The sequence below is a fragment of the Takifugu rubripes genome, chromosome 9, assembly GCF_901000725.2.
Source record: "Takifugu rubripes chromosome 9, fTakRub1.2, whole genome shotgun sequence".
In the NCBI taxonomy this organism is placed as follows: domain Eukaryota; kingdom Metazoa; phylum Chordata; class Actinopteri; order Tetraodontiformes; family Tetraodontidae; genus Takifugu; species Takifugu rubripes.
In genome coordinates this window covers 11,875,180-11,889,331 of record NC_042293.1, presented here as the reverse complement: position 1 = coordinate 11,889,331, position 14,152 = coordinate 11,875,180, and the positions used below count along the sequence as shown (strand labels likewise).

General features: G+C 44.0%; 3 protein-coding genes and 1 non-coding gene across 15 annotated transcripts in view; 2 read left to right on the top strand and 2 right to left on the bottom strand.

Annotated features, from left to right (window-relative positions):
• Nucleotides 1–81: 81 nt before the first annotated feature.
• Nucleotides 82–1,742, bottom strand: aplnr2 (apelin receptor 2). The gene has a single exon (XM_029842079.1). It carries the CDS (start codon nucleotides 1,740–1,742, stop codon nucleotides 288–290), a length of 1,455 nt encoding a protein of 484 aa, XP_029697939.1. The 3' UTR covers nucleotides 82–287.
• A 2,570-nt stretch (nucleotides 1,743–4,312) lies between these two features.
• pus7 (pseudouridine synthase 7) lies at nucleotides 4,313–9,300 on the bottom strand. Of its 2 annotated transcripts, XM_029842221.1 has the most exons (17): nucleotides 9,153–9,300; nucleotides 8,251–8,631; nucleotides 8,061–8,148; nucleotides 7,803–7,919; nucleotides 7,573–7,717; nucleotides 7,117–7,134; nucleotides 6,782–6,893; nucleotides 6,597–6,674; nucleotides 6,387–6,515; nucleotides 6,182–6,307; nucleotides 6,043–6,104; nucleotides 5,788–5,948; nucleotides 5,525–5,651; nucleotides 5,228–5,329; nucleotides 5,011–5,140; nucleotides 4,799–4,890; nucleotides 4,313–4,707 (listed from the first exon to the last, which is right to left on the bottom strand). In XM_029842221.1, the coding sequence occupies exons 2-17, from the start codon at nucleotides 8,628–8,630 to the stop codon at nucleotides 4,571–4,573; spliced, it is 2,004 nt and encodes a 667-aa protein (XP_029698081.1). In that variant the 5' UTR covers nucleotide 8,631; nucleotides 9,153–9,300; the 3' UTR covers nucleotides 4,313–4,570. The 2 variants fall into 2 exon arrangements, with proteins under 2 accessions (XP_029698081.1, XP_011605767.1); XM_011607465.2 differs by lacking the exon at nucleotides 7,117–7,134 and having other exon boundaries at nucleotides 9,153–9,299.
• Nucleotides 9,301–9,476: 176 nt separating this feature from the next.
• trnat-agu (transfer RNA threonine (anticodon AGU)) lies at nucleotides 9,477–9,550 on the top strand. Its single transcript has one exon. It is a non-coding gene; the product is annotated as a tRNA-Thr (tRNA).
• A 196-nt stretch (nucleotides 9,551–9,746) lies between these two features.
• The window catches only part of srpk2 (SRSF protein kinase 2), a 36,664-nt gene continuing 32,258 nt past the window's right edge, over nucleotides 9,747–14,152 (top strand). For 6 of the 11 annotated variants that reach the window (XR_003889504.1, XR_003889505.1, XM_011607459.2 and 3 more), the window contains exons 1-2: nucleotides 9,749–9,853; nucleotides 10,097–10,163. Coding sequence is in view for 9 of the 11 variants with exons in the window: in XM_011607459.2 (XP_011605761.2) it covers nucleotides 9,766–9,853; nucleotides 10,097–10,163 (155 nt within the window). In the remaining 2 variants the exon portion in view is untranslated. Of the gene's footprint in view, nucleotides 9,854–9,945; nucleotides 10,164–14,152 lie in introns of all 11 variants that reach the window. The other 5 variants (XM_029841441.1, XM_029841440.1, XM_029841444.1 and 2 more) reach the window with 4 other exon arrangements.

Here is a 14,152-nt window from a genome sequence, read left to right as displayed (position 1 = left end):
ATTTGAATGAGAACAATAAAAAAATGAAATGTCAGTTTAGAGTGATCTTTTTAATATATGAAAACAGAACAGTGCATTGGATAAACCTACAAAGAGTTTTTAGAAGGATCGGAGGCCAAGCAGACATTTGGCAAGTAAGATTCCATTCTTGGGTTCAATTACATTTGAGGGGGGTTGTTGTCCCATTTCCTGTGAGAAATATGCCAGATTTGTTTGCTTTTAACATGACATTGAATAGCATTCAGGAAGATAGTATAAACATACGATATAGCTCCTGAGTTATATTTTCACAAGGCCTCAGAAACAATCCGGTCTCCTGTCTTTTCCTCGGTCCTTTCTGTTTCCTCTTGTGTTCTTGTGGGAAAAGGTGAACTCTTCTCTCTCTCTTCCTGTCCTTGCACCATTTTCCCTCTCTGTCCCTTCGCTCCTCTCTTCCTGGCCCAGCACAGCATGACAATGGCTCCTCTGCATCTCTTCCTGAATGATGGATCACAGGCAGCGTACAGGAGTGGGTTAAGGCAGGAGTTGAGATAAGCCAAACAGGTGACATACGGATGAGCACCCAGTAAAAGCTGATCTAAAGGGCAGGAATATGGAACCAGCCCAAATTCCAGCAGCATGGAAAGTGTCTTGTTGACATGTAAAGGCAGCCAGCACAAGAAGAAAGCCATCACTAGAGTGACAATGACCTTAAGGAGTCTCCGTTGACGCTTGCGATCAGGACGAGGGCCCTTTCCGAAATGTCTGCTTAGTAGCTGTGCAAGTGAACAGTAACACACCAGCAAGATGACAAGAGGAAGCAGAAAGCCAATTAGGGTTGATTTGAGACTCAAAGCTGCAGCCCACCACAATTCTGCCTTCTCTCGCTCTGCCTCCTCCAGGTCTGTTCTAATCAGCATTGAATAGTCCATTTGGCAGGAGAGGAAGACTGGTCCTGGGTCAGGATGAGCTGGATCAATCAGCCAATCATCCTCAGATTCCACTTCAACCTCCCTGACAGAACGTAGCAGCAGGCCAGGAAGAGCCAGCACCCCTGCCAGTACCCACACCCCTCCAAGGACCCACACAGCTCTGCTGGGAAATCTCTGAGCGGCATGGTGACTGGCGGGTCGGCGTCCGGTCAGAACCCAGTAGCGCTCCACGCTGAGCATGCTCAGGCTGAACACACTGGCATACATGTTGAGAGCAGTCAGGAAGCTGCTAACTTGGCAGAGAGGTTGCCCAAATGGCCAATGGTAACCCATTGCTGTGTAGACGGCCCACAGGGGGAGAGTGACAAGGAAGCAGAGGTCAGCCAGCGCTAAGCTGGCTATGAGGGAGTCTGTAAGAGAACGTGAGGATCGAGGGATGGAGGGAGGGTAAGAGGCGGTTGAAGAATGAGAGGAAACTTTGGGGGTTTGTCCTGACAAACTCCCACCGTTTCCCTTATTTTTTGTTGGAAGTGATCCACGGTGGGGTCCGTCAGTCCCTCTGACGGTCTGCTGACCCTTCCTAAAAACCCCAGTAAAACAGAGCTTTCCAGTCCCACTTAAGTCTCTGCCTCTCATTCTCCTTCGTTCAGGTCGGTCCAGGTAAGCCCACAGCACGAGGCTGTTGCCGAGGCAACCAACGAAGAAGGCCAGCAGGTACACGGAGGGGATGATGGTGAGAGAGGGGGACCAGTCGCTATAATCGCAGTGGGAAAAAGAAGGGGGAGAGGGGGAGGAGGAGGGGGAGACTGAGTCCCAAGTGTGCGTCTCCATCGCTGGCGTTGAAAAAACAGATGTAAATCTCCAAATGTTTCCAACGGTTATAAATAAAGTAATGGTGGTTTTTCCTCAGTCCACAGATAATCTGGAAATTCAGCGGAACAGACGAGATTAAAGGCATTAAAATTACAGAAGCTCAAGAGAACCCAGAATATAAAAGCTGTCAGAATAAAATATAAAAAGCAACAGAATAAAATCACTTGGTAAGAATTTAGAAAAACTGAATGTTGTACATCACATAACTTGGGAAAAGTGCACAAATTAATAATTAATTAACAAAAAATAGTAAAGAGGGAAGAAAAAGGGGGAAAAAAGCTGCATAATCTTTCAGGGAAAAGCAAAATAAAAGAGATTTTCCTACATTTCAGAATTAACATATATGACATCTATCACCATAAATGAGGCCCTGCAGTATCGCGATTAATATGAAGTGACACTTACCTCTGAGATGCTGATGATGTTCTGATGCTCATTCTGAAGCAGGATCAGATTCACCTCTCCTCTGAGATCAACATGTCTTCTCCTAAATGCTCAATATATAGCGCTGTCCCTCACACACTCCCAACTGTTGCATCCTCTCGCCCTGATCGAGACCACCCCAACACAGAGATACGAGACCCGCAAACAACCCCCGAATGCAAACACACACCTCCCAAGAGACACAATGCCACCACACAACCTTCCCCCACATACACACACATAAACTCGAGACACACAAACAGACGTGCTGGTCTGTCCATCCTCTCAATGCTCGTACAAACAGGCAGAAACACATTCACTTCTCTTTGTCTCACATGTTCAAACACACCGTTTATCCAGTGGTTAAAGGTAACGTCTCACACGGAGGACAAACACCAGCTAACGGCTCTCATATTCATTGCCAAGGCAGTCTCCACGCATTTTTATTCAACAGGATTGTAAAGCTGCATTCTGGCTTACAGCTGTGTTGTCTCTCTGTCATTCACAGTTGATAGATCTGTGAGAAAAGCATTTATCTTCCAGTCGTTTTGCACAGTCTGAACATCAGAACCTGCAGGTTTGGAATTCAATAAAGGTTAGAACATTTAATAAATCACTGGATAAACAGAATTGGTTAAAAATTATAATACGCCTTTAAAACCAATTTAGTTTATAATGCATACATTTATTACCTTTCTCACATCATTACGGTTACTTCATGTGTTTGCAGTCTCGCGTCAGCGTCAGCGATAAGGAAACTCTGAACCAAACAAATCGTTCTTGGTTGAGGTCACCCAGGCCAGCGTGTTTCACGTCTGGATTGATACTGTCGACCACCATCAGGTTACAATGCAAACAGCGACGGCGAATCTGACTGTAAACAGGAAGTGTTTGTTGCCACAGGGGTAGAGGTCATGCAGCCATCAACCTGTTGTTATGGAAACAGATGTTCCAGAGACATTCCACAGTCTTTGTGGGAGACCAAATACACCAGTTATTTTTAAAAAGGCCCTTTGTTTCGTTTACTGTTTATCCTTAATTTATTAACTAATTCATTAATTTTGTATCTTTCATCCAAATAATGACTTTGACAAACTAAACACACCACAGATATACATGGCAGACATTAATATGCCTTCATGAGACTTATTTTGTCTCACAAGAGTCAGAGGTGTGAGTCCAGGTCCAGTCTCGTGTTTTTGGCCTCAGAAGGACAGTAAAGCACACTTTATTTGCACGCCAGAAGCAAACAATAAGGATGTTTTTGTCATTTTAATATCAAGATGATGAAGTTGATTAGTGGTGATGATCTAACAGGAACAACTTCCTGTTGTTTCTTGATCAGCGAGGACTTTCTTTAACCCTTCCACTTCATGATTAAATCTCTCTACTGAAACAGCCACTTCTCATTTTTGAGTCATTTTATATCTCGTTCCCAAAGGTCTTCCCCAGTCATCCATTTGTGTTCTGTTTTATCTCCATCTCCATCATGAATTGAAATCACATGGGCAGAGCACCTGATCATGTGATCATTGACACCAGAATAGTCATAATGTAATAACCTCTTTTCATTCAGCAACTGTGGTAAGTTGCTGCTAACAACTAGCATATAACTACTGTTATATGCTAGTTGTTAGCATATAACAGTATTGCAAATCCACGACATTAAGAGAAACATGGCAACCCCCGTGTTAAAAGAAAAAAAAAAGACCTTAATAACCCCTCACTCCTGCCATTTCATCTGTCCAAATTAGTTTCTTTGATTTTGGAGGTAGTAAACCCTTAATAAGAATGTAATTTTCTTGGTCCCTAAAGTCAGGTTAGTTTTCATATAGTCTAACAGTATTAGAAGTTGCCGCCCTGTGTGTACGTAAACAACATCACCATACATTTAGTCCAGACTCTTTCATAATAAACTGCTTTGTGTGATTCCAGCCTTGGCTTTTCTCTTTTTTGTCCTGTATTGTTGCTTCTTCCATGTCAGACATTTTCTCTTTCACCAGGTGCAGCCTGGGATCGGCTGCATCACCATAAATGGATTATGACATATGTAACTGTCTTGCATAAATATAGCTTATTTTTATAATAAAATAAACTGCAAACAATTAAGTTAGCATTTTTATTTCTCTGTTGAGACTAATTTTCTGTACAAACATAAGTTGATGCGACAACCTGAATGAAAGAGAGAAAATCAAAAGAAATACTGCAGCATAGAAAAAGAGCTACATTAAGAAAAAGAAAAGCAACTCAGAATGGAATCAGAGTTCGCTCTCACTCACACACTGATATCATTAAAAACACAGGCAACAGGTGCCTTGCAGCCTGCTGCAGCAGTCCGGTTATTGAAAGAATACACTGCAGTCTCAGTTGAACCAGGAAGTGTTGAGCTGTGTCTGTTTCTTGATGCTAGTGTCCAACTTGAGCACTTCTCTAATTGCCATAGTTGCATAAGTCGAGGGAGGCAGCGAGAACTCCATCCTTAGAGCCCGATACTTCCCATCTGAGGGGAAGAAAAGAAAAAAAAGGTATTGTATTTGGTTTAAAAGATGTAGAAAATGTATGACTAACTTAAAGGTCTTTACTAAACATACCTTTGTTAAAGACTGGCGCAGGTTTGTTCTCCAGTATCTCAAAATCACTATGCACCAGAGAGATCCTGGGATCATCATAGTTAATGACCTCCCTAAATCAGAAATATGAGGTCAGAGGAAGTTACACGGCATCTTAACAGCTCTTGTTTTCTTACAGAGTTGCTATGAAACATCAATCAGCTTTATTTAGTGGAATTTTACTGGCTGCTGACCAGCTAACGTCTGTAGGTCTGATGACGATGCGTCTGTAGGCCCCCGCCAAAGAATAGTCCTTCACTCTGTGCCTCATTTTGTCGATGTCCAGCCCATCTGCTGACAGAAGTTCTCTGTAGCCTTTCCCCACTGGCAGAAAGTCAAAGTTAGTTCTAGTCAGCCATCACTTCATGTATTGGGAACATCATTAACACCCCCACCCCAGTCAATTCTTACCATGATGAGAGGGGTAAATGACATCATAACCAGGAAGTGGCATCACAATGTCATGGATGGAATGATTCTCGGCTTCTTCTGCTGAGAGCACGTGGGCTGTAGCTTTAGAAGGATAACAGAGACAGAATGTTTCCGTTTCAATTATTGCAGAACATTTGGTCAACTTTATCCAAAATTTTAAAATATATATGTATTTAACATTAGATTGTGTAAATAATTCTGTTCTTTTTTATAGGGAAAAGAGGAAATTCTACATATTGCTAAGACACAGTTTCAAGCACTCGCTGCGCTACTGACTTCCTTTGAGGATCAGGTCGCCTTCCACAGCCTTCAGGCCAAAGGCATCAATTCTGCGGCTAACCATGGTGTTCCACACCACACTCTGGTAGCTGTGGACGTACATCAAACGGTTGTTACGAGGAATCTGGGTGGGAAAAAAAGGGAAACGTCGACGATGAAAGAGCTGATGACCCTCTTCCATGCTAAACAACCATCTTCAAAACAGAAGCATACAATTGAAACTTATACCACTTTGAATAACTTAATTAAAAAAAACCAACCAGTCCAAATGCAGTGACTATGTTCTTTTTGCCATACATTGATAGGCCTCGCAACAGCTGCCCCTCCACGCAGCGCTTGTTGGGCAGTTTTTTCAGCGCTGCCTCTGGGTCCTGGGTCTTTGCCCACTCCTCTCTGCAGCGGACCAAGAATTCTTTCTCCGCTGTAAATAGCAGCAAGAGATAAGCAGTAGGTTCTAAACACCATTTTTACATTACAGATACAAGAAAATCTGATCCAACCTCCCCAACTCTTACCTCCAGGACGTGGTTTCAGTATTAAATCCACCACCTCACTCCAGTTATTTTTTAAGATGGCCCTTAAAAAAACATGAGATAGATGATGTCACAATTCTTCAAAAGTGAAGATTTCTACCAATTTCCTTTACTGTCGTACCTGCCAACGTGTTGCGTAGGGACGGCTGTTGTGCCGAAGCGCTGCATGCCGTAGTAGTTAATGAAGCCCGTCTGTCTGAGGGATGTCATAGCCTGATTGACTTGTGCATCAGTTCCTGAGATGTTCCTAAAATACAAATGTATTAAAGCAATCAGCTGCGTGGACATTTAGAGTTTAAGAGCCTACATTAACTGCATCTGCCCACCTGATTACAACAGTGAAGTGGTTCCCCTGGAGTCCCCCCAGCTTCAGAGGATGATTCTTGTAGCAGAAATTTCCAACCTTGAGGTTGATAAGGCACTTGTTGAGATGTTGTAACCTCTCTGCTGTGATCCTGAGACACGATGGAAATGTGCCTTGAAATCAAATTCATGAGCCACAAAATCAGAAAAGCTCCTCAGCGGCACACACTCACTTGTGCACTGCAATCTCCTGCACGGTGATTGCTCTCTTGTCTTTGGTTCCCATGTAGGAAAACATGTTGGGTCTAAGCCTACAAACAGACATAATCAAAGATCTGGCAGCAAAGATCACAATTGCATTTTATGAAGAGAGATTTTGTTAGTCTCCGTATTTTTAATGAGTGTGTGCAGTTCAGACCTGAGGAACTTTGACAGAACATTTATAGCATCCATGGTGTCTTTGTTCTCCTTGTACAGGACAAAGTGGCAGAAGGTGTCACGGTTTTTGGGCCAGAAGTGTTTCCTTGGAGCTTTAATTGGGACACAGAAAAAAAAAGGCTTATCCAATATAGTAAACACCTTTGGAAATGATTCCAGAAGTAGCATTGCAGATTTACTATCCAAAAGGTTTCCTCTAAAAAAAATCTAAGTTCATTTTGATGTGCAATAAGTGGGAGTAGGTTGGCAATATTAATAGAAGAAACCGCAGACTTTAATAACTTGACTTGCTCTGTATGGAGAACAGGTTCTTACCTGCTGTTGTTTTGACCTCTATCCACCAGAGAAAAGCAAAAGGAGGGTAGAATAATGTTACTAAGTAAGAAATAGATGTTAAAGGACCGTGGATTGAGTGATAGCGTGTGATCTCATGCTTGGGACTGTGGGTGTGGAATTTTAAGGTTTTACTTGAGTGGGGGGGTGTAACAGACTCCAACATTGGGAAAACGGTTCTTTACTAAAGGTTGAGGACATTCCATAAGTGAAAAAGGTGATTAGGAGCAGAATCATGCAAGTGTCTCCATTACACACATGCACAAGGGTGGGACAGTGTGCCTCACTGCTCTTCATTTCAGCTGTGAGCACATGCACTGCAGCAGATGAGGGTGGAAGTCTGATAGGCATGCACTAATCCTTTCCTCAACTGTAACAATTTTGACTGGATGTGAATAGTCTTGAGCGATTATTTAACTCCATTCCCTCTGTATTCACCTCCCAAAGCTTTTTTCCCAGCGGCATGGTATGCCACGATGAATTTGCTCCCATCCTTCTCTTCTGTCTTGGTCTCCAAACCAGGAAATTGAGTCTTGATGGCTTTGTGGACCAGCGTCCGCTTTTCCTTTGTATCCTCCACCACCTATAGATCAAAGCGGAGAATTAACGTAACATCTACGAGTTTTAAAGTTTAAGTCCTGAAGAGGCTCGGGAGGTGAGGAACTCACTTGGATGGAGACACTGCCCTCTTTATTTCTAAAGAGCTGAAGCTCCTCAAGCTGTTTTTTTTGCTCTTCGGTCAGCACGTCAGCGTCCTGAGGCAATTCTGCTGTCTCTGGAACGTCCTAAAATATCATTTAGAAAAATAAATTATTTGCTACCGTATTGAACTGGAACGACAAAATAGAGCTGGCCAAATAAATAGAAAAGAAAGAAATGTTACACAACTATTGTAGAAATTAATAAAATGAAAAAGACTATCTTACCTCTGCAGCATCTGCAGGAATGGACAGGTCATCCAAATGCACTATCTTGCCAAGTTTATTGATTTCATGTACCACAAAATCAGAATATCTGGAAAAAGAAAATGCTATCAGTGTCAAATGAGCCTCAGTAAATGTAAAACAATCAAATAATCTATTGATCCCTCAAACAAGATCACCAATTAACACCAACCTTTCCTTCAAGATTCCAGAGAAGCCCTCATGGTCACTGACATACTTCAAGATGCCAACATCCACCTCAGTGAGGCCATGCTTCATCATATCAGCAAAGGTCTCACCATCATTTTCTTCATCTTGCTCAGATTCATCAACCTCAAGGCCTTCCTCTTCCTCTTGGTGTGGAGGGGCTTCATTCTTTTGATCATTCTCAATCCTTGGTTTCTTTGAGGATACGTCTTCCACTTCTTCATCTGGACAGCTTCTCTTCTCTCCGGCATGGACAGAGGTAAGCTCATTCTTAATCCTCTGTTTGTTTGAGGATGCGTCTTCGACTTCTTCTGGACAGCTTCTCTTCTCCCCAGCATGGACGGAGGGGAGCTCTGACTCGGCCATACTGTCAATAAAGGATACAGAAATGAGAAAAAGCTGGTGCATATTCTCCTGCACTTGATATATGTTTGCATCCATGGATTACTGTAATGCAAATCATTAAATGCCGGTTTCTTTTCTCCAAGATTGGCTTTGGGTCATTATGGGACAAAATTCACGTTGCTATCTAAAAATGTGCATGTAAAATCAGGTGGCCTAGAAAGTGATGCAACCAACTCGCCGGCCGTGCAGAATGTGAATGAAACAGAGTTGTGGGTTCAATACATACTTCATGTCTGCCAGCTATTCACTACTTGAAGCGCCTTCTTAAGGCGCCCGAATGTGATGCAGACTCAAAGTGTATAATACTGTGGTAACTAGTCTGGTGTTAGCAAAGCTGCTAGCTTACTTGTAATGTCATCTCGTGTTATTAACATTAGCCCGCAGTCTGCAGTTAGCACGGTCGCAGTAAAGACAACATGATGCATAACGGCAATGCTTTTTCCTTTTTCTCAGTGTCACAACCAAATGTCTGATTTGACTTACCGAACGTTAAACCAGATGATATTCAGAACATTACCCAGAATTTTCACTATAGAACAGAATTCCCTCACACGCGTGTGTTGAGTTTGTCCCGGAAACACATTTAATTCTTGACCCGCCTACTGGCAATGCTGCTGAGCTCTCATTGGTTAATGACATGTCAATCATAGAGTTTCTTGAGCTCCGTTAAAACGCAGTTTTACCGGTAAATTTCAATTACGATCATTTTCATCCCGGTAGAGCACCTAAAATATAAATTCCGTTTGACACAGGCCTATGAGGATCTATCTGCCGAGCCGTTATGGGGACCGGGGCTTGTTTTTCCGTGGCGCCGTGGCTTAGTTGGTCAAAGCGCCTGTCTAGTAAACAGGAGATCCTGGGTTCGAATCCCAGCGGTGCCTTTTCAGCAAGCTCAAATACTAATTAACCAACTTCAAACACAATGTGCGTTCTTGTCTTCCAAGAAACCTTCATCACTATTTTAAAATTTAATGAGTCAGTACTTCGCAATCAAAGGCAGTTAATAGTTTAACCAGCAGGGGGAGCGCGCGTCATCCTTATGTAGAAGTTTATGGAGAGAGAGAGAGAGTTTGTGTCTGTGCGCGCCTGTGTGTGCATGCGTGCGTGTGTGAATTCGCTGCCAACGAGCTGGGCCATCGCAGCTGCCGCGAGTAGAAGAGGAGGAAGCATGAGCTCCAGAAAAGGTACGACTCTTGCACCCTCTAACTTTGCCATTTCGTCTCACTTCACATTTGGGTTTATTACCAAAGTTGACGGGTGTTACGTACGTTTGCAGCCCGCCGGGGCCAGTTAAACAATGGCAAGTGTTCGTCAGGATCAGAGGCTCAGTGATGTGTGTTTGCCGTCTCTCCCCCTCTTGTCTCCACCACCTCCCCCCCCGGACACGGACGTCGCTCATGCCCGCGCACCAACCTTCCCTCCGGCAGTGATGGCCATCCAGGCCAAGAAAAGGAGGCCGAAGGGGAAGAAAAACAGAGCGGGTCAGAACCGGAGGTAAGCGGCGTTAACGCCTCTGCAGCGTGGCGTGAACAGAGGTTCGCCGCCGGCGGCAGCCGGCGTGGATCCCGGTCCAACAGACACGGTATTGTGCAGTGTTGGAAGTTGCAATCAGAGCATCCAGACCTCTCCTTTCATTGTTTATTTATTTAAAAAAAAATAAACACCATATTTCCCCCTATGGATGAACTTTCATTGATTTGCAGACACGGGTGTTGCAGCAGGTTTGTTGCAGACCAAACGTGTCCCTCACATGGTGTCTGATCGATTATGCAACCGTTAAGCACCAGCCTTCCCCGCTGTGTGCTCCCTGTTGGGCTCTCCCGCGATGCCACCGGCGTGCGGGGCTGCGCCTGGCGTGCGTGGTGCGTTTGCGGCGCAGTGGCTGTGCAAAGTGCATGCGAATTGGAGTAAAGAGTGGAGGGCTCACTCCATGGCACCAGGCGATTGGAGCGACGTGAGCGGTAGTAGATGCGTGCACGGGATAGGTGATAGCCACGCTGCTGCTGGAATGTGCTGGAATGCACAAACAGCTGCACACCACAGCTGGAATGAAAGCACGAGTTCAGTTATGTAGAATATCATGTCAGAGGATTGAAGATAATTCCATGTTCTGCTTCCATTCAAAGGCGCCTGGTATATAGTCGAATGCTGTTATTGCTTTTTTCCAGCTTTCGAAAGGGGAATTTAGCGAAATGATTTTAATTAGCATCAAATTGTGGCTCATTTCTGGTTGACTGAATAATTGTTTTGCTTATGGCTGCATGAAGCCGTCGTGGGAAATGGACATAACAAAAAAAAAAGATGGAGTTTTCTTTTTGGGAGGTGATTCAGCTTCATTTTCACGCTAGTTGAGTCACTGTTTGACCAGTGGAGCAAGTTCTGAAAGTCTGATAAAGTGATTATTCGCAGGCAGATGCTTTGAATATGCAGGTAGATCAACACAGGCAGGGATCAGCTCTGCAGTTCAGCAGGAGCAGCTCAGCCTGGTTTACCAGAAAGTTCCACGGGAACGTCATCTTACAGGATTTGATTCTTTTTATATGGCGGCTGGCTTTGGCTTTCTCTGACAGTAGGGGGTTTAAACTGTTTCAAAGAGAAGGTTAAGGGTTTTGATCTTCAAAGTATGCCTGTGTTCTGCTCAAGGGATGAATAGAACTTTGTGTTGAGGAACCACAACACACACACACACACACACACACACACACTTTGTCACATGCTACAAAATGAAAAGGAATAGTACTGAAGTGGTTCCACCCAGTCTGACCAACACAAGGGAGGTTTCACCTAAGTGGCTCCCAAATGTTTATTCCTGAAACATCATCCCTGAAATCTGCCCTGTTTGAAACTTACTGGGAACACTGGTGCGGGAGCATGCGGAAAACCGTCCCTGCTGGTGCTGCAGGTGGTCTGCACGTGCAGCTGACGTGACACTTTTTGACCAATCGATCAGGTTAGACTAACGAAGGCTGAGACGGGCGGCGTCGCCCTGCAGGACCATCTCGGGTAGATGCTGATTCGTGCAGCATTTGTGACACTCACACACACACACTCACACACACACACGTGCATGTGCACTCTGGGTGTGCCATTTGACATCATCAGCAACAGCTATAGTGAATCGGTCACATGCTTCATGAATCCAGAGCATTGATGCATTGAGTTGTTGCTAAACGCTTTAAATGTTACCTAAAAACCCGAATCATTAAAGCCGAACGTGCACTTTGTTGCTGGAGCAGCGTGTACTGTACTACGCTTTTCTCTGTCTGACTTTAGGCCGCCACTAAAAATAAACCATCCTGCCTCATGGCCGATCATGCCTTTTGTTTTGCACGTTGCCATAGCAACTGTGTGGCTGTAGTAGAGCAGAGACGGCGATAACACGGGGAGTCCTGGACATATTGTGATTGACTGACAGGAAAGTTGTTGACATGCTATGTTGACCTTTGACCCGCCCAGATACCTTACAGCACATCTTCTGTTTTAAGTTGGCCTTTTTTTTTTTTTACTGGGATGTACTCTGTTAAAATAAAATATTTGATGCACTTTTCTGAGCAGAACTGGGTCTCCTCTTTATACCAGAACATGGCAGCTCACAGGAAGTGGCAGAGGGTGTGGTTTTGACGTGTGCTTCCTCCAAAGAATGAGGCTGAATGAGCATATCAAAACATTTTGATGCCCACGGAAAAGTAAAGGTGATTTAAAGCAGCGGCTGTATAATAGCATTCATTACTCATAACGTCGCTATGAGCACCGGTGCACCTAAATGGTAACGCTCCTCCTGGGATATATATCTGTCAGCTGGCAGTTCCTGTTGTCGTTAACCTAAATGATGCTCTGCAGCAGATTTATTCATGAGATCATACACATGTGGACAGGCTGGAGCTCTGGAGAAGAGAGCACGTGTCTGTTCATGGATGTGAATAAAGTAACCTGGCAAATATTTCAGTTGAACCAAAGAAGATGACGTCATTGTTGACATTCTGGTATAAGCGTGCGCCTCCGTTCCTGACTACATGTTCCCCATTGAGGAGACGGTGATTTGAAACCACATTTTTATTCATTTATTCATACAGATCTATTTGTAAGATCTATTTATATTTGAATGCATTTTTGTAGTTCTGGTATTTAATGGAGCATCTCCACGAGGTGGAAGTTGCAATACATTATACGAAAGGTTAGCTTGTTGCTTGTATTGGCTGGGAAAACACTGAAATATTAGTTAAATCTTTGATAATGTTATGCCAGGTAAAAGTCAATATTGTACTGGAAGATGACTGCGGGGCACAGCGAGAACATGGATGCAAAGATAGGAGGTATGCAAGAGCTAAACATTTACCATCAGTGTCTCAGCTAAGCTAATTAGTGGCAGACTTTGCACATGTTGTTGGGAAGGAAAAGAAGATATATATTAGTTAAAGGACCCAAAGACACCAGCTTGTCATTTAATAACAAGGGAAAACAGCTAGCCTAGCTTTGGCCAGGAGTAACAGAACCCAAACCGACTGGGGAAAGAGAATTTGAACTACTGAATTTTACCTTCCTGTCTGTCAATACTGCAGCCTGGTTGTCTGGTTGAGGGCAGAAAATGTGAGATGCATGCAGAGTGTGTGTGTGTGTGCGTGTGTGTGCGTGTGTGTGTGTGTGTGTGTGTGAGAGAGAGAGAGGCACGGCCAGAGCCATTCCGAACCAGAGAATGAGAATGAAAGTCTGCATGTGTGAGCGTGTCTGGTCTGGCTGACCGGCTGCAATCAGAAAGGCTGAGAGGGAGAGAATGAGTAAGGAAAAAAGGGGGAATTAAAGGATGCCACAGGGCAACTGGAGGCAGGAAATGATGGTCTGTAAAAAGTGCTGCGTTGGACACACAGCAGCAAACCACTGAATGCTGAAGGAAGGGAGAGAAGAGTGGCAGTGACTTGTTATACTAACATGTTATCCTGTCTGTTAATGTCTCCGTTTTCTTAATTATTATTCCAAACATGAATGGAGTTTGAATAACACGCAGGCTGACAGTCGGGTTCAAAGCCTCTCATCAATCTTTCATTGTCACATACTGAACTGTAATCTGATCGTAGCTGCTTCCTCTGTGGTGTCGGAGTGGAAATGATTTCCTCCCTGGTGGCTGCAGTGCCAGTATTATTGCTGGCTGACTGGCTAATTGAATACACAATGGAACAGGCCAGACGGAGTTCAAATCAGACTTCCAGATGATAAGATTCAAGCTTAGCTAAGGGTTCGGGAGATCAACTGGTTTGTAGAGTGGCCAGGTTACGATGTGGTTTTCCTTAGTTCTGAAATCTTGGCAACTTTCTGAATTTGATCTGTCAAAATTACTCACAGGGAGGATTTTTCCACCAGATTTAGCTTTCCAGTTTGTCTCACTTGGGGATTTTCCATCTGCTGCTTCTCGGGGCTTTAGCTAGGAATACAGAAGAACTGAGAAATCCCGGGTCATTCGGCCCGAACCAGGAGCTTTTCCCCTAAAA